The 17928-nt window shown below is 35.2% G+C and overlaps 2 protein-coding genes across 2 annotated transcripts; both read left to right on the top strand.

Annotated features, from left to right (window-relative positions):
* Positions 1 to 1256: 1256 nt before the first annotated feature.
* Positions 1257 to 9291, top strand: LOC129238625 (probable cytochrome P450 309a2). The gene is made up of 8 exons (XM_054873706.1): positions 1257 to 1446; positions 5777 to 5915; positions 7612 to 7722; positions 7816 to 7917; positions 7982 to 8404; positions 8487 to 8610; positions 8670 to 8933; positions 8997 to 9291. Exons 1-8 carry the CDS (start codon positions 1265 to 1267, stop codon positions 9158 to 9160), a joined length of 1509 nt encoding a protein of 502 aa, XP_054729681.1. The 5' UTR covers positions 1257 to 1264; the 3' UTR covers positions 9161 to 9291.
* A 1634-nt stretch (positions 9292 to 10925) lies between these two features.
* Positions 10926 to 17669, top strand: LOC129239241 (probable cytochrome P450 28d1). The gene is made up of 8 exons (XM_054874594.1): positions 10926 to 11208; positions 11452 to 11590; positions 14770 to 14877; positions 15340 to 15432; positions 15516 to 15968; positions 16084 to 16201; positions 16287 to 16556; positions 17452 to 17669. The coding sequence occupies exons 1-8, from the start codon at positions 11006 to 11008 to the stop codon at positions 17616 to 17618; spliced, it is 1551 nt and encodes a 516-aa protein (XP_054730569.1). The 5' UTR covers positions 10926 to 11005; the 3' UTR covers positions 17619 to 17669.
* Positions 17670 to 17928: the final 259 nt, after the last annotated feature.

Raw genomic sequence — 17928 nt, 5'->3', positions numbered from 1 at the left:
AATCAACGGTTTTCTTGCCAGTCAAAGATTGATTTCTTACTTAATCGACAACTTGCCATCTGCGGCTCTGCGTGTCTCTTTTTTGGAAATTATGTTTTCGAAATTCTACATTTGATTTTGAATTGATGGCTTTTTTAGTTGAAGTACCAGTCTGGCACTCCCCAAGTAGTACTAAACGGCATTTTGATACATTTTGAGGCATCCAACGGGCAGATATCTCCACCCAACCGGAGCTGTTGATGTCGTGGAGAAGGTTGATGGGGTTTAGGTCGAAACATTGCCCAAGGCTGTCGAAGAGAGGAGCACCCAGTGACCTTAATCGTCTAGCTGCCGAACCTGAACTTTTATAGAGAAAGTGCTCAACAGTCACCTTCTCTGAAAGTTCTCAAAAGCTTCTGAAATGAGGATCAAATGATAAAAGCTTTTTTGAAAAAAGTTACACCTATTTTTTTATACAGAGCCAAAACTTAATGATTGAATTTTGATATTGACAGCACTCTACCGCCTTCTTGTAGTGGTAGCGTTCAACGAGTTGGTAGAAAAATCCATGTATTGTGTTGTTCTGCAAGATCAGCCAGTCATTGGAAAAAAATAAGACAAAAACTGACACAATTGTATGTATGCTACTATTATTTTTATTGCTGTGCTTCAAGAAACCTGCAAGCGAAGGAACCATATTTGTAAAGAGCTGTCAAGGGAACCAAGTGTCTAAAACAAAATTTTCAAACCAATAAAACAGAGAGTTTTCAATTATTTTTCACTGATATCAGAAAATAGGTTTTTTGATCGCCTTTAATCTTTTACATACACACACACATATATATATATATATATATATATATATATATATATGAACAAAACTATAGATACATACATACATACATACATACTTAGTATGCAAATATTGTTGCGGTTTCACATTGTGATTTATTAATAAATCGACGATCCAGTACGCTAAACACACTTCTTGATAGAAGGTATTCACGAGACAGAGCAAACTAACAATCATCCATCAGAATGCCTTATCATGTATTGCTATGTCTACTGTGCTCGATCCTGCAACAGGTTCTCGCCTCCGACTAACTCACTAACTCAGCACGTTCTGATTGTTCGCGGCAATGCGTACATTTACTTTTTATAAAAGGCATTTTCCACGCTGTAACGTGAATACACCCGCTCAATTACTAATAATGCATATTAAAGTGGCTGAAGCTGGTCATGTAGTTAACATTTGATATTTTATGATACGATGCACAGTCTCGCAATGCAGCCGCTCCTAGTCACAATCGGTTTGTTCGCCTTTGCTGCGCTTTTGATATATAAATATTTGATATGGCATTACGGTGTATTCAAGAAACTAGGCATAGCCGGTCCGCAGCCAAAGATCTGGATCGGCAATTTCCCTGGTAAACAGCATTTTGTCTACGAATTGGACGAAATTTACAAGTGAGTATTGCATACATACATATATATGACCCAGTTACTGCAATAGTGTCATAAATCAAAAAAAAAAAAAAGGAAAAAAGTATAATAGTAATTTCTATACACTTATATAATTTGTGAAGTGAGAACTTCTTTAGAGTCGTTGGGAGTGATTTGAGACTCGATGAAACGAAAAAGCGACACCAAAAAGAAGAAGCAAAAAGATATACGTATATATATGTATGTATAGAAAATGCTTCATTACCAGGTACACAGAAGGATGGCATAAGCAAATTTAAATTTGTGAATTTATATATGTATGTATATATGAGGATATATGTATATATGTTGTGTGTATGTACATATGTGCCTCGCCACAGCAAAACATACGGTAAAATTTCTCAAGAAATCCAGCGCGCATTCATAGGCATAGCATTGCATGTACAGTAGGGCGGGTCGATTTAAAAATCGTTCATTGCTCTATGAAAATCGTATTCTAGGGATCAAAATATATTAAATAAGAAACTTTGCCGAAGGAACCATACCTCTAAAACGAATTCTGATGTCCCCCAATTTCAAAATATCACCATTTTTGGCCTTTACATGAAAAAATCAGCTAAATGGCTATGTTTTTTCTTTATTTTTCTTTATTTATAATATAATATTATCTATTTTTTCTCTTAAGAAATTTATTTAGTCAGAACATATGTAAAAGAATGAATGTGAGTTATAGAAAAGAAACTAAAAAGTTCGACCCATATTGGGGGACATCAGAAATCGTTTTAGAGATATGGTTCCTTCGCCGCGACTGTTCAGCGCTATGGCAACTAGGATGATGGCCGCTACGCCTGCGCCTATTAATGTATTTTGTTCTTGTAGTCGCTAGGCATAGAATTTTAGCTTTGGACGACATACGCATTTACAGGAATAAAGTGAGTGGCCTGTGTGTGCGGTTGTATGTAGATGCATATGTGTATATTAATAAGCATTGTTTTGCTGGAAGTTCAGAACACAAATATGTATGTACGTACATAGGCTAGGCCATAGTATAGCATACATACATATGTATAAAAAATTCAAACCAAGCGTCCTACGAATGTTTGCGTGTATGTTAGTACGTCTGTGTATTATACGCGTTACGACGCTCATAATAGCAACCGCGTGTGCTGTATTGCGTCCGTATTTTTATATTCGTAAATATTTTCATTTTTATATATTTAGCGCAATTATGCCGAAAAATAATGCAGAAAAGTGTCGTGAATATCGACAGAAAAAAAGATTACGATAAAGTTCCAATGATTTTAAGTGGCGATTTTAACGTAAATTTTGCACTGGACACAGCGGTTCCTTTAATTGACTTTCTCAATACAACATTCAATTTGAAAATGTGTAACAATCGTACTGAATCGACAACACGATCAGAAACAACAATTGACGCGGTATTTCAAAGATATGTTGACAACATCGAAACCAAAGCATTTGTATCATATTTTAGCTTTCATAAGTCACTCGTATCATTTGTTGAAATTGAAAACATTGAGGATGAATAACAATAAAATGAAGAAAATAAAATATGAACTTTATAGCAATATTACAATGAACCTATAATTATCCCGCTCCTAATGCTGCTTTCGTCTCATTCTCTCTCAGTTTGTTTTATGGAAGGTTTCACTTCTATCGCGTCTAACCCTTAGACTGGTTTTTTTTTTTTTGGAGTATGCACTATTGAAGTAAATAAGCGATATGCATTACTGCACGGGTGCAAGATGTTTCGTCGTAAATAAGAATTAATACGCGAACAAGATTATAGTGGCTCAAAATTATGTAAAATTGTACACATTTTATATTTTCATGTGTAAAAAGATTGCATAGAAGACCGAGGCTTACACAAGCCAATTTAAAATCTATTAAACAAACGTAGGGTTGACCATTTAAAGTGAAAGAAATTAAAAAAAAAAAATATTAAGAAATCAAATTGTTTGCTGTGCATTTAAGAAAATAATATAATAATATTCTCTGAACTATTGAAAGTGATTTCTCTCTAATGGTTATTTAGTCTTATTAAGCAAATGTGTTTTTGTTTGTGTTTTTAGGATTTTTTCAAGTTAGCCGACATGGCAGCGATTTCACGCCGCATGTTGACTTTCATTTAGGGAGATTTTCGGGTTTTGTGGCGTATGCCTGGAACTTCAAACACTCTTGCAAATAAAAGTGTGCTAATCTGGGTGGCCAGTTGAAATCAGTCGATTGTATGGCATACATATGTCGTGCTGCATTGTTGTTGTTGTATTAGTTCATCAAGCCCTGCCGGTACAGGGCAGTTGTCATTATCTTTCTTATCTAACGGTAGACAGTAAATCGACCAAATACATTAAAAATGGGTCGTCAAAGTCAATGGACTCATATAAAAATAAAATACGCTAAGAGAAAAACAGTTTTTAGAAGGGATAGCAATACAAAAAAATATAAAAAAATTTGACACTTGTTTATTAGTACTTAAACTTTATAAAAAAAATCATTTTAATCTTTCTTTACAAAAATTGATATATAAAAAATCGCGTGATTTAAAGTACAATGACAAAAAGTTGCTCGACAGGCTGCATCATTACTCCTTGAAATGCAGATGGATCTGGAGAAAGTAAACAAAATTATTGTGAAATAAAATTGTAGTTATGGTCTGTCGACTCGGATTTTTGAATTTCCAAACATTTTGCAATTTACGGCATTTAAAAAAAAAAATTCACACTTTAATTATGTTTATAAAATATTTTAATAAAAATATCGAAAATCCAGCTCGACAGATTATAGAGAAAACACTTTCGAATATTTAAAAAAACCGCATCAAAAATAATAAAAACTGTATGAGTTGCAGACTGTGCCGATAAAACGAGTTTCGCTCGAGGTCGCCGGCATTTAAATCAAAAACTTAAAATGAATTTTTTAATTTAAACCTTTAGTTTCATAAACCTTAGCATATCGACCCTACACATATTCTCATAATGTTTTATGGATTTCCTTATACATACTTAGGAATAACGAAAGAACCGACAGGCTGAAAGGCTCCCAATGTAACGGCCAGCTGCCTCAAACGAAGGACAGCTACCTGTGAGCATCAAACTCTCGTTGGGCAGTTACATTTTCTACCATATTTTTGTATCTACCATAACATCGTATCCAAAAAAAAATCGATTTTTTTTAAATTCGGGACGTATGTAACCCAGACGTACGTAATACAGATGATCTCCTCTATATTTTTACATCTCATTTGTGATGCCGTCTTGGCCAGCTCCCTTTGAATTCCTTGAAATTTTTACTACATACCTATTCTATTCCATTAAATGCTACAATTTTATTCTCAGTTTCATATTAATTGGATCATCAATCTTAATTTCTCATAAAGGTATTTGGTACATCCAAAAAAGACATAGTTTTTAAATTAAGGTTAACGACTCAAATATTCACTTTATTATAGTAAAATTAAATGGGCTATAAAATTGCATACTCGGAAGTGTTCCAAAGATTCTAATTAATAAGATTACAGTTTTGATGATAAGTCATTAATATTATAAAATTTGTGGTGAAATTTGTACAAAGCTCGGAAACTTTGATATATAATTTTTTTTATAAAAAATTTACAAAAAAAAGTTTTTATAAAATATATTGCGAATGTTTTAACAAAATATACGAGGATACGTTCGCATATAAATATTTTTGCGAAGGTAGATGGTGCCACTCCTATTTGTTTTTTGTATATTTCCTTTCTATATACAGAACTTACTGAGATTGGGTATCTGCAGCAAATCTGAGAATTACCGTTATATGGAGGGTGGTAGAATTTAGTTCCCGATTTTGCTTATTTTTATTATCAACCTACTTTGGTTCAAGAGAAATTTGTACTGTAGTTTCGTTCAGATATTTCGGCATTCACTTAATTAATCAATATAAGAATAATTCGAGCATTCGTTATATGTATAAAACCGCCAGTAAGAAAAATATCAAAAATCTATACGAATTTTGAGCCACTTATAACTTCGAATTTATTATCACAAATTTGATGAACTACAAAATTTGCGTATTCTGACTTCTCTAAAAATACTAAATAGAAGGCATGTTGGAAATTTGTGATACTTTTAAAACTTTGTGGACATCTTGAAGCTTTGAGTTAAAATTGAGCAAACATTTTAAGAATTATATGTTATTTATTATTTATATATAATTTTAATTATAATATTGTGGTTTTTGTTGTTATATCCACTATATTTTCATAAAGAAATAAAAATATTAAACACCAAAAAAGAACTGAAAATCAGTATTTTCTATACATTTTTGCTTTGTTTAAAAATTCTACTTTTAGCAAATACAAGCATAACCATCAGGTTATTGGCGTTTTCTTCTCCAGACTTCCCCATTTCTTAATACTAGATCCGAAATTGGCACACGAAATTTTGGTAACGAATTTCAGGAAATTCAGAGACAATTTGGGGAAAAATTGGGTAAGTTGTGACATTTATATTCAACACACGCAGATACGCTTATATGTAAATAGATGCATTGATGTGCCATAAAAGATAATGCTATAGATAACACTGTGTAACTAAGTCAAACTTCTTGCGAAAGAAGGATTCGGGTAGAGTGAACAAAAAAAGTTTAAGTCTGAATTTTTCTAGGGCATAAGTTCACAGTTCTTGTTCATTCTTATGGTAAATCGACATAGAAAACTAAGTGATCGGGCAACTAATTCTGATAGAGGTGGAGGAAAAACATGAAAGCGTGTTCCAGGCAGAAATATTAATCAGATACATGCAAAGAAATTGGTGCAAGGGCCGCTATCTTTTCAGAGAGCCAAGTAGCTATCAAGGCTTTAGATTCCCATTCCATTTCATCCAAACTAGGCTAACAGAGTTGAGGAACTGGAATCGCTTGGTCATTGGCTTGAAATTACTCTGAGGGGGAGAAAGACAGTCCAGCTAGAGCAAGATTTCGATCTTTCGGTAAGCTTTTCCTATAGCTAATTAAGAAAATGCCAGGCACAGAGATAAAACGTTTGCTGCTGTACCTGGATCTCAGGAAATGGGTATGACTCAAAAAAAAAAAAAACAACAACAAGACATCACACGAGATAGGGTTGGGCATAGTGCACTAAATAACTAATGCAATAAGCGGATTGTTAAAACGCTGCAAAATTTTATTTTTAATCTTTATTTTATTTATCGTTATTTTAAATATCGCTAAAAATTTAGTGTAAGTGCAATTTAGTGGTAGTGCAAAATGCCCAATTCTGACACGAGAACAATGGTAGTAAAACGGCGCTAGTCGCTAATTAGGATTATTTCAGTAGAAATACTCAATCACTTCAAACACAACCATTGAATTCGGGAAAACCAGCGAAAAACCGTGACCAAAAGTGGTGCTCCGTCGTCAATGGTCGATGTGTGTTGGTCGGCAAACTGTTGTTTGTTAAGTCCAAGTCGAAATTCATAAATACTTATGGCACGAAAATGTTAACGATTCAAGTAGCGGCAACCAACACTAATAACACTTAAAAATGTTAAATTTTACGATCACTGGTTTAGGCATATTTCATCACTTAAGTAGCAACCTGCGTAATCCCTGCAGACTCTAAATTTTGCAAAACATTCAAATATCAGAAAGTATACCATAGTATACAGTTAAACGCCGCCGTAGCCGAATGGGTTGGTGCGTGACTACCATTCGGAGAACGTAGGTTCGAATCTCCGTGAAACACCCGGTTGCCCCTCGGCAGACAATGACAAACCTCCGAGTGAAATGTATTTCTGACAGGGAAAAGCTCCTCATAAAAAATATCTACCGTTCGGAGTCGGCTTAAAACTGAAGGTCCCTCCCCTTGTGGAACAACATCAAGACGCCCACCAGAAATATATAGAGGAGCTCGGCCAAACACCCAAAACAGGTGTTAGTCCCAATTATGTATATGTACATAGATAGTTAAAGGATTAACTGTTGCAAAAAATTTGCAAGAGTTAAATTCTGCGAGATTAAAATTAAATTTAAATTCTTTTTAAAACAATTTCTGCTGTTATTTATTTGATGGAATTGGCACGAATTAAAGAAAGGCTTCCAAACAATACGAAAAATTCTTTTTTGGTTTCCACTTTCGCTGATTTTCTATCTAAAAGCCTCATTAAATACAAAATTACATTATTTTAGATCTACGACACAAATGAGGATAAAATGGCTTCCTTAAATCCATTTTTCAACGTAGGTGAAGAGTGGAAAAACAGACGCACGGACGTTATGAGCGGGTTAACACAAAATAAGGTGAAACTTTAATAATTGTTTAGCTTACGAGAGTATAAAACAATTGACTATATAAGTTTTTATGAAAATAAAATAATTTTTTAAACTCTTCAGCTCACAACAGCGTATCCTATTTGGAGAAGCTGTGCACAAAAACTGACCAATCTTTTGAAGGAGCAAACAGCAGAAGGCAATGCCATACTTGAAACGAAGGATGTAAGTGCATATACATATTAGAAACAAATGCATACCACTTTACGTCTTATATTATCAACCACAGCTTATCACTCGTTTTAATGCCAATGTTTTGGGTGAGTTCCTTTGGGGCATCGAAACGCATACGCTCTCAAATCTTGACAAACCAAATGCTTATCTGGAGATTGCGCACAAAGTACCTCAACAAGTATTTCAATCTGTTTTGAGTTACTTCAAATTCTTAGCTTTCCCCTGGTTCCGACGCTTCGATAACCATCGCGTCTGCTCTCCCGAAATTGAAAGTTTCTTCTCCCAACTCACCAAAGATGCCTACGTGATGCGTGAAAGGGATGCAAGCAATAAAAATAGAGTGGATTTTCTAAATTACGTGCGTCAGTTGCAGGAAAAGAAGAATCTCTCGCATAATGAGGTAGTTGGTTACATGGGTACGGTTTTTGCAGATGGTTTCGACACAGCGGCCGCAGTCACCATCCACACACTCTTCTATGTGAGCTCAGTTGCATTTAGTCGTATAGACTATGATGCCGAGTATACTACTAATATTATATATTAATTTTTTACAATTTCAGTTGACTCATCATCCTGATTCTCAGGAAAAAGTGCGCAAAGAGCTTCTAGGAAATCTGGATGCCGATGGTACCATTAATTATCAGACTTTAACCAGCCTACCCTATTTGGATCGGTGTGTACATGGTAAGCCTTTATTATGTACTCCTGCAAGCCGAGATTCTTCTTCATTCTTTTACTGGCAGAAACTATGCGTCTAATTAGTCCGCTGACCTTTGCTGGACGCATTTGCACCGAGTCCACCGAATTGGAATTAAATAATGGCCGCCTAGTGCTCATTAAGGAGGGTGATATAGTTTTAATACCTAGTTTCAGTTATGTTCACGATCCTGATTACTTCTTACACCCTTGGGAATTCAAACCGGATCGTTTCCTGAATGTCGATCTCTCAGATTTGGCAAAAAGAGGTGTTTTTATTCCTTTCGGTGACGGGCCCCGCATATGCTTGGGTAAATATTATTATATCTAGTTATTGCTATGATGCTGAATTTTGCAAGTAAACTTCATTTCAGGACGTCATATGGCCATGCTAGAAGTGAAAACAGCATTGGCAGAAATACTTAGGAATTATCGCCTGAAAGTTTGTAGCCAGACCACACCGGAGAAGAAACCTGATTCGCAAACACTTATTTTAGGAGTTGATGGCGATTTAATGATTGAATATGAGAAGCTGTGATCAGCAAAATGTTAATTAATGATAAACTTTAAATTGTTTCTTTATTATTACCCACTGTACAGGTACATACATATTTTCGAATGGAAGCTTTGGAGGATTTCTATTAAAATAAAAATATTTTTGAAGTGAAACTTCTTATGCGTCGATGGACGAGCGAAAGTGGAGAGTAAAATTTCAAGGCCATGCAACGTTTTGGGCATTTTTGTTCCGCGACTGAGAAAATAGATATAACGTAGAGGAAAAGGGGAGCGAGAGCTATACCTTATATATATCTTAAATACACTTAAGGCTATTTTTCCTGAGTTTTTCCTTGTGGGTGCTAATTTCTTGTTTGTTGGTGCAAACTTGTAGGAATTATATTTTTGGTGCCTACTTTTTGGCATTATATTTCCATGGTACCTACTGTTTTGGGCGTTTTTTCCCCCTTTTTTTTTGTGCCTACGTTTTGGCCGTTATTTCCGTTTCTGGCTAGTGATTGTGCGTACTATTGTGCTATCCATTCCGGCGTCGGATTTATTGGTATTGCCTTGCGGTAATTTGTACCGTTGCTGCGGTCCTGGCATCGCTGCGTTTGTGCGGGTGATAAACGCTCGGAGTAGCGCGCGTTGTTGCCACGGTTTGTATCCGGCGTTTACCTACACCGGTCGAACCTTCTCCGTGTCTTTGTAAGTTGTGAATTTATTTAGATATATATTATTTCTCTCTCTCTCTCGGCTTTCTCCCTAATTCTCTCTCGGGTCTATCCCTCTTTCTTTGTCTGCCTTGAAAATTTCCCTTCTGCTATTTGTCCCTGCACACACTTTTTTGTCTGGAAATATTTTACTATTTGATGATGCATGGGTCTACCAGTGCGTTAACTGGTGTGAGTGTGACACAGAAGCTCGACTTGACCATTTTTCATATCCATAGTGAAGTTATACGACTTTTAGATTTATTGTAAATACAATAGTTCAATTTGATCACAACGTTATACAGAATGGTCCACCGAGTATTTGGAATTTGAACTATCGATTTTTATTTAATTTGCAGCTGCATTAGAATCCACGATATACAAGGAGGTGCGAAATTAATCACTCAATAAACTAAATTAAAAAAATATTTTGAGTGATCGGAAACTTTATTTCGACCTTTGCGCGCTCCATTGTTTTTCAATTTGTATACTGCAGCTGCTCAGTTAAAAAGTCTCAAAAGTGATTGACGTACGAGTTCATTTGCAAAAATTATAAATATGCCGATAGGCTGATTAATTCTGCGCTGTCTTGTATAAGTACTTTAGTTTGTGGTTAAATATTTACAAAATATTCGATTGGTCAAAGTCGTAAATAATTAAAATCCAATGTCGGAAATCGAGAACGATCGAGTGATGTTATTTTTGCTGCTGTGTTCGAAATTGTGATTTGACTAAAACTACTTCTAGAGTTGGAAGAAGAAATGGAAGTGAGATAACTTCAGAAACTTCCCAGAAAGTGCTAACAAATTTGGTCACCTGAAGGAAATTGCAATGCATATTTAATGGTAAGCTTTACTCTTCTCAATTTAGCTAAACAACGTTCTGAAAAATTGTCTAACGTTAGAAGGACCACCCTGTAATTATAAGTATAAGTATATACTGACATATAAAACAGATGGGAACCAGTTACAATTTAATTTCATATAATCATTTTTTACACAAATCTCAAGTATGGTAAATATTATACAAATTATGATTATACCTGTATCTTATCAGCAAATTGCATCCGTAATAGAAAGCTGTGCATTTGAAGGGTCTGAAGTGTAGCCAGTATATTCTAAACAGCATTGGGAGTCGCTCGAGATTTTTAATTGCTTGTGAAGGCTATTCCGAGCATGTTGTCATTTACAGTAATTGGCGTATTTTGTTTATTCGTTTCCGTTATCTTTGCTCTTGTGATATTATATTTGCGTTGGCATTTCGATTACTGGCGTAAACGCGGCGTGCATGGCCCCCAACCAAATTTACTCACTGGAACATTTCCCAAAACCAATGCTGGACAGTGCAACTTACTCGAGGAACTACACGAAATTTATCTGTAAGTTATACTATAAATTCTGAAAGCGTTTGATTTGCTTGGAAGAATGTAAATTTGCAATTGCTTTATTTCATCTTAAAGACTATCACGTCAGGGTGCGAACATTTAATACCATAGAAAAACACCAAACCTCAACAATACTTTTGAGTATAAAATAAATTCAACATTGTTTCGAGCAAAGAAAACACTACTTAACAGCTCTTCAGTATACAATTTAGTTAATTAATTTTTTATTACTTTCAGTCGTTATAAAGCAACGCAAAAATATGTTGGCATATTCACTGCGCGCACACCAAAATTGTTTATCTGCGATCCTCAATTGGCTTTGCAGATTTTGACGCAACATTTTAAGCATTTTCGTGATAACGAATCTTCGCAATGGGTAAGCAATTTTAATAATGTCAACAAATCACGTAAGTACTCGTATGTATGTATTTGTATTTGGCTACGATTTTAGCGTGAAATATTATTTCACTTTTTAATTACTTACATAGAAGAGAAGTGCACTCTCGACATCTAATGGAATTATTTGGTATGGCATTATATGCTCTATAGTATTACTGATTTGTCTGCAAATTGATTTACCTACATATAGATAGTAAAAGTTAGGTCTGGTCACTGTGATGATATATCAAACTTCCAAATGCCTGTCAAGTTCAAGTCTACCAGACCTTCAAAGAAATGTTTGCAAAGTCACATTTTAACCAGAGCAGGACAGCAGCAAAGATGATGTTCGACGATTTGGAAGTCATTATTATTAGTTTTTAGAAAGCATTTAGCATCCGGGTTATTGTCTGACTACCTTTTGGTAAGGCTCGGATTCGAAACCCATTGTTAGAAAAACGAACGTTCCTTCATTTGTGATATAATATCAATATTATCCTTGTTGGCTGCGTAATTTTGTATTTTGTTAAGTTATTACAGTATGAAGATCATACCACAAAATTAGTCCCAATGTTAGTGGTTTATAGAGTACATTCTTCTCAAAAATTAAAAAAAAAATGACAAAAAAATGTTTTTGTAGGTTATTGGAGCATTCGAAAGAGCAAACATTATTTGTCGGAATGTGACTGACTTCGTAGTAGCGTATCCTGTTAGCCCAGTTTCCCAAGACCTTAGCGCCGGTTTCTGGCTCTAACCCAGAAATCGATTGCTTGATATTCACATCAGCGACCTGAATCGTTAACGGAAGGTTCACATAAGATCCCTCACGGCACAAAAAAGTCAAATAGCGTCAATCCCCGAGATGACTGATAGCACGATTACTGAACTGGGGGCGCGAAAGAACGACTAAGGCATTGTGAGACATCGTGTTGAAACCGAAGATCGTCAAGTCCATGTCTTTAATAATTTATCATGGTTTTGTAGCGCTCAGCGGTGACCGAAATCGCCTTTCCAACATTTCAAAGACAAAAGGTTCAATACCACCGCTTTATGATCCGCACCAAACTGTCACTTTCTAGGGATTTATTGGCCTCTCGGATGTCACAAGCGTATTTTTCGATCTCCAGATGTGCCAGTTTTGCTTGTTAACATAGCTGCGTACTTTTTGAGCTACACTCCATTGACTAATTTTTTAATATTTCACAACTTTGTTCAAGTGTAAAGCGATGAATTTCTTTCCGAAGAGATATGATAATGATTTTCTGTCAAGATTTCCGGTGGAAACGGGTTACCACTCTCAAAATAACATATTATTCACATAAAACATTATATGGATTACCTGTTGAAGGCCACTTATATTAAAGTAGCAAATTTCAAAAAGTAATCAAAAAATTAAATATTTCGCGGATTTAAACCAAGTCGGCGTCACAAATGGAGAGGCGGTAAAAATGAAATCATCGCTTAGACTATGTTTAAACAGATCTCTTATTTTCAATTGCGTTATTGCATTCGCTGTTCACACATATACAATTTTGCTTGCCCAATTAGTAAATATTTGACAACTGGACATGTTGTAATTTTATTCGTGAAGAATTCAGTATGAGGAAAATGGGTAAACACTTAAGTTCAGAACGAGTTTTATCAGTTTATAAAAGATTTTTGGAACTTTTTCAATCAGCACAAGCCAGTTTTGATTGAATCCTGTCTTTGTTTAGAAAAAAAAGAAGGATAATCAACTTGCTTAGTCCTGATGGTCTGAGGAGCCAGCAGTCATTGCTCTTTGCATCATTACAACAAAATGCAGCTCAACGCTCGTTGTGGGGGCTGGTAAATGAAATTAAGATCAGTTTTGCTTCAATTATAAGTTTTGTTCGTTTACTACAGAAAAGGCAATTTTTTTTTTTTTTTGTTTGAGGCAACTTTGTTCTTGCACAGTCTATGGAGCTCCTCCACTCTCTCTTCCCATAAGTCGAGAAGACTTGTTTGCAAAGTCGCAAAAGCCGCATTTGTAGTGGGTATTTTTTCACAATAGTTTTTTTATGAAGAGCTTTTTCAAGACAAAAAAATACACTTGCCATTATCGACAGTGGGGTGATAGCTATTAAAAAAAAATTATCATTTAGTATTGCGTGCCGAGGTTTCGAGTCCGGGCATTTCCGGAAGGGTATTCGCGCACCAACCCATTCGGCTATAAGCATTCGGTGCCGTAAGCATAAAATCCCAGAGAAAATTTATTTTTGTTTTAAAGAGTGATCAGATGGGAGGTAATTTTTCCAATAGCGGTTCTTGTCCCGCGTGACCACTGTCAAACTCAATATATACATAATTTTTTTCAATATTCATTGACATTTCATCATGGAAATACTACGTTTACAAATCGTACAATTGTATTACGAAAAACGACATCTTGTGAAAAGTGTTCATCGCGCGCTCAGGCCAATTTATTGTGTTCAGATACGAAATCCAGTTTTAGCCTAAGAGCTAAGTCAATAAGTAAAATTGCCATATTTGGGCTGAAGAGCAACCTGAAGCCAATCAAAAACAGTCATTACATCCATTGAAAACAACCCTTTGGTGCGGCTTATGGCCTGGAGGAATAATCTTCCCGTATTTCTTCAAAAACGAGACGAGCGGCAATATAACAGTGAATGGTGAACGCTATTGTGGAATGATAAACGATCTTTTTATACAGGAAATTGAAGCCCGTAATCTACTACACAACCATAAAGGCCGTGAGACAATGGATTTACTATGCCGTCGCTTCGATGAGCAATTTATTTCTCGTCTCATACCAGTGGATTGGCCACTAAGATCGTGTGATATCACACCTTTGCACATTTGTGTGGGTATGTAAAGTTTAAATGCTTTGTGGATAAACTAACTTCAATCGAGGCATTGGAAACCAATGTTACTCAAGCTATTTACGAGATTCCGACCGAAGTCCTCCAGCGAGTCATTCAAAATTGGCGTTTAGGGATGGCCAAAATAAATGTCATCAACTATTCTATAGAAAAATAATAAAGATTGCCCATATCCCATTCCTCTAAACTGATTATCCTTTACATGTGCAATATTTAGGACTTTGTTTATCGATTTCATTGATGTCATTAAATTTTTCAATTTGTATATCTTTTAAGTCCTACGTAATTATTAAAAAAGTGCGTTCAAACTTTTCAGACTAATGCGCACGTGGAGCAAATGCGGCTTTCCAGTCCTTTTGTCTCAATAGGTGAGGAGTGGAAGGCTCGACGTTCAGAATTGGTGCCAGCGTTAACTTTGAACAAGGTAAATAAATACAGGGTGGCGAAAAATTAGTGACCTCATTTTATTTTAACTTTTTTATCAACTTAAAAAAATATGTTGAGTGATGGAAATCTTTGTGTATGCTGAAGCTATCTACTTCAGAAATGTCAAATATGACTGACGTACGACGCCATTTGCAAAAATTGTATATTTAACGATAGGATCATTAATTTTGCGCCACCTTAAATATGAATTTTTAATAATTATTCATTGCATTGTTTCCTGTTTGGTGAAAAATTTAAAAATTGTTGCCCAAATCTAAAAATTGGGCAATTCATAATTAAGCGCAACTGGCTTGGTATTGAGGTATCAAGGAGACTAATTAAATATATTTGCCTTGAGTAAACTTTGGTTGGTTAGTTCATACCATATATTTACATTCACAATTCCTTTAAATTGCAATTTCAATAAAAAATTACTACCTCTACATGCTTTTCCTCTTAGATTCGCTCCTTTTATTTCGTCATGCGTGACAGTGCTCAGAAAACCATCGATTTCCTTGCGGCTGCCAGTACTCAAACTCAGGATGTCAAAGAAGTGCGTACTTATGATCATTCACTATACTTATGTATATTTGTTTCTCTGTACTCACTTGCCAAGTACTTTTGAATACTACACAGGTATCCAATCGATACACCGCTCAATTCATGTCCAACTTCATTTGGGGCATAGAAGCGAACGCCTTCGCTGTGCCATCGAAAACGATTGCTCCCAGTGCATCCCTTTCGCCTGTTCATTGTATGGCAAGAGATATTATTTCACAATCATTGCAATGTGTGCGTTACTATGGACGCACTGCTGCCTGGCCATGGCTGCGAAAATTACATCCCGTACGTTTCTTCCCAATCGCCGCCGACCGCTTCTTTCAACAGCTACTTGTGGACGCTGTGAAGGCGCGCTCCAAACAAGCAACTGAAAGTGGTGGAGTGCGGCGGGGTGATGTGATCGATCACCTGCAACAGCTCAGGGATAAAAAATCCTTAAACGGCATACAAATCGCTGGGCATACAACAACAATTTTGATTGATGGCTATGAGACGGCAGCGATTCTGATTGCGCATTGCCTGCTGCTGGTGAGTGAAAATGAGAAGGTTACATTTTTTTTCTTGTTGTTAACAAGAAAATATGATTTTATTAAGTAGCCATGCTTTTTCTTTTTAAATTTCTCTTATGTAATGAACTTTTCAGCTTGCACGAAATGCACGTGTTCAACAGAAGCTACGAGAGGAGCTACTCTCCATTGATGGCGCTGATGACAGCTTTGATGTTCTCAATGAACTGCCTTATTTGGAGCAGTGTTTACAAGGTGAAATACACTTTTTAAAGAAGCTAAAATATTTCCATTAAAACATGATTTGCTTTTAACTCTTTTCACAATTTTCTATTTATAGAGACCCTTCGTCTGTTTCCGCCTCTATCAACGTTGTTTAAACTCTGCACTGAAACTATCGCTTTGCACAATGCTGATAAATCCACTGTAACTTTGCATCCTGGCGATGCAGTTTATATTTCTACTTACTCTTTCCACCGTGATCCTGATTACTTTGAAAATCCCGAAACATTCTGGCCGGAGCGCTTTGCTGAAGAGTTGGGTGGTGTGCGCAAGTATAGAGAAATGGGTGTTTTTATGCCATTCGGTGATGGCCCACGGATGTGTCCGGGTAAGACTCATGTAAATTTTTATAGAGTGCGCAGTTAACAGGCGGAAGAATCGATTTTGGATAATTTTATTTAGCAGGAGATTTTATTTTTTATTATTAGTACTTATATAATATTTTTGCTGCATAACTTCGTACTTTTATGTAGATATTTTTTTGCTTTAAAATGAGGCTTTTTTAAAGCTGCTGTAATTGGTTTCCGGAATGTCATCCATAAAAGATGAAGAGCTTGATATCACTAGTTTGAGCTGTCTAATATCAAAAGAGAAGAAATATTTCCTTAAAACGAGACAGAATCTGAAATTTAACGAAAGAGCAAGCAAAATACAGCCTACTAGAAATCATAGTTCCACAATATGTTGACGAGTTTCGACTACCTAGTTTTGTTTTTTTAATTTTTATAAATTTTTAATAAAAAATAGTTCATTCTACAAAAAATGTCATATAAATTAGAGTTTTAAACTTTGTACAAAAATCATAAAATAAAATTTTTATCAAAGTTTCCAACATTATACGGTGAAAATACGTAATATCGCACCTGTGTACCTAAATTTTTTGAATTCTTATTAAAAGGTCTGAAATTTCGTTTCTTAAATAACTAAAAATTAAAACAACAAAAGAAGAGTAGCCAAAACTGGTATAGGTCTTCTGGTACTATATATATTTCGCGTTTTCTATTATACGAAAAAAAAAATCGTTAAAATATTAACCTTAAAATTTTTGTTTTTAATGACAATCGTCGGTAACTAATACAATTAGTAACAACAAATTTATTTTTTTCGTATATTACTAAAATATTGTATTTAAAATGAAATTAAAAAAAAAATTTAAATCCTGACTGCATATAAGCCCTGAAATCTATGTTACTTTGTGTAATTAATTTATGTATTCTTTCAAGGTATGAAACTTGGTTTGGCTGAGGCCAAAGTCGCCGTCTCTGAGTTGGTACGCAGTTTTCAAATAACTCCTGCGTCAAATATGCGGACCGATAACAAAATCGCTGCTGATTCATTTCTTCTGACGCTCGATGGCACTATTGAACTTGAGTTCAAGCGGCTGAATTGAAATACAATTATGAATAAATATATGTACATACACACATACAAGCACACATGATACTCTGTGTTTGAATTTTGCTAGTCACACTTCCGTTAGATAGGCGGTACAGATGTGTATAGGTAAACAAATTTTTAGTCGAAAAACCCATTTTTTGTTTTTCAAAGTTATAAAAATAAAATTATGATCGCATAGTCCGCCTCAGAAAACTTCAGTTGATTCAGAAATGAATATTACAGTATTTTAGCAAAGTCCAAAAACAAATTTACCAAATGAGGAATACACATTTTATCCTTTTTAGCAGCCTTTTTATAATAGG

This window comes from Anastrepha obliqua, chromosome 2, assembly GCF_027943255.1.
Source record: "Anastrepha obliqua isolate idAnaObli1 chromosome 2, idAnaObli1_1.0, whole genome shotgun sequence".
Taxonomy (NCBI): Eukaryota; Metazoa; Arthropoda; class Insecta; order Diptera; family Tephritidae; genus Anastrepha; species Anastrepha obliqua.
This window is presented reverse-complemented; position numbering and strand designations above follow the sequence as displayed.

What these genes read in the sequence shown, in the direction of transcription:
- LOC129238625 (XM_054873706.1), top strand. Translation starts at nt 1,265, where the DNA reads ATGCAGCCGCTCCTAGTCACAATCGGTTTGTTCGCCTTTGCTGCGCTT. An exon ending in CCATCCACACACTCTTCTAT is followed by an intron (nt 8,405 to 8,486) that starts GTGAGCTCAGTT and finishes TTACAATTTCAG; the next exon opens with TTGACTCATCATCCTGATTC. An exon ending in TTTGGATCGGTGTGTACATG is followed by an intron (nt 8,611 to 8,669) that starts GTAAGCCTTTAT and finishes TTTTACTGGCAG; the next exon opens with AAACTATGCGTCTAATTAGT.
- LOC129239241 (XM_054874594.1), top strand. Translation starts at nt 11,006, where the DNA reads ATGTTGTCATTTACAGTAATTGGCGTATTTTGTTTATTCGTTTCCGTT. An exon ending in ATAACGAATCTTCGCAATGG is followed by an intron (nt 11,591 to 14,769) that starts GTAAGCAATTTT and finishes CAAACTTTTCAG; the next exon opens with ACTAATGCGCACGTGGAGCA. An exon ending in AAACTCAGGATGTCAAAGAA is followed by an intron (nt 15,433 to 15,515) that starts GTGCGTACTTAT and finishes AATACTACACAG; the next exon opens with GTATCCAATCGATACACCGC.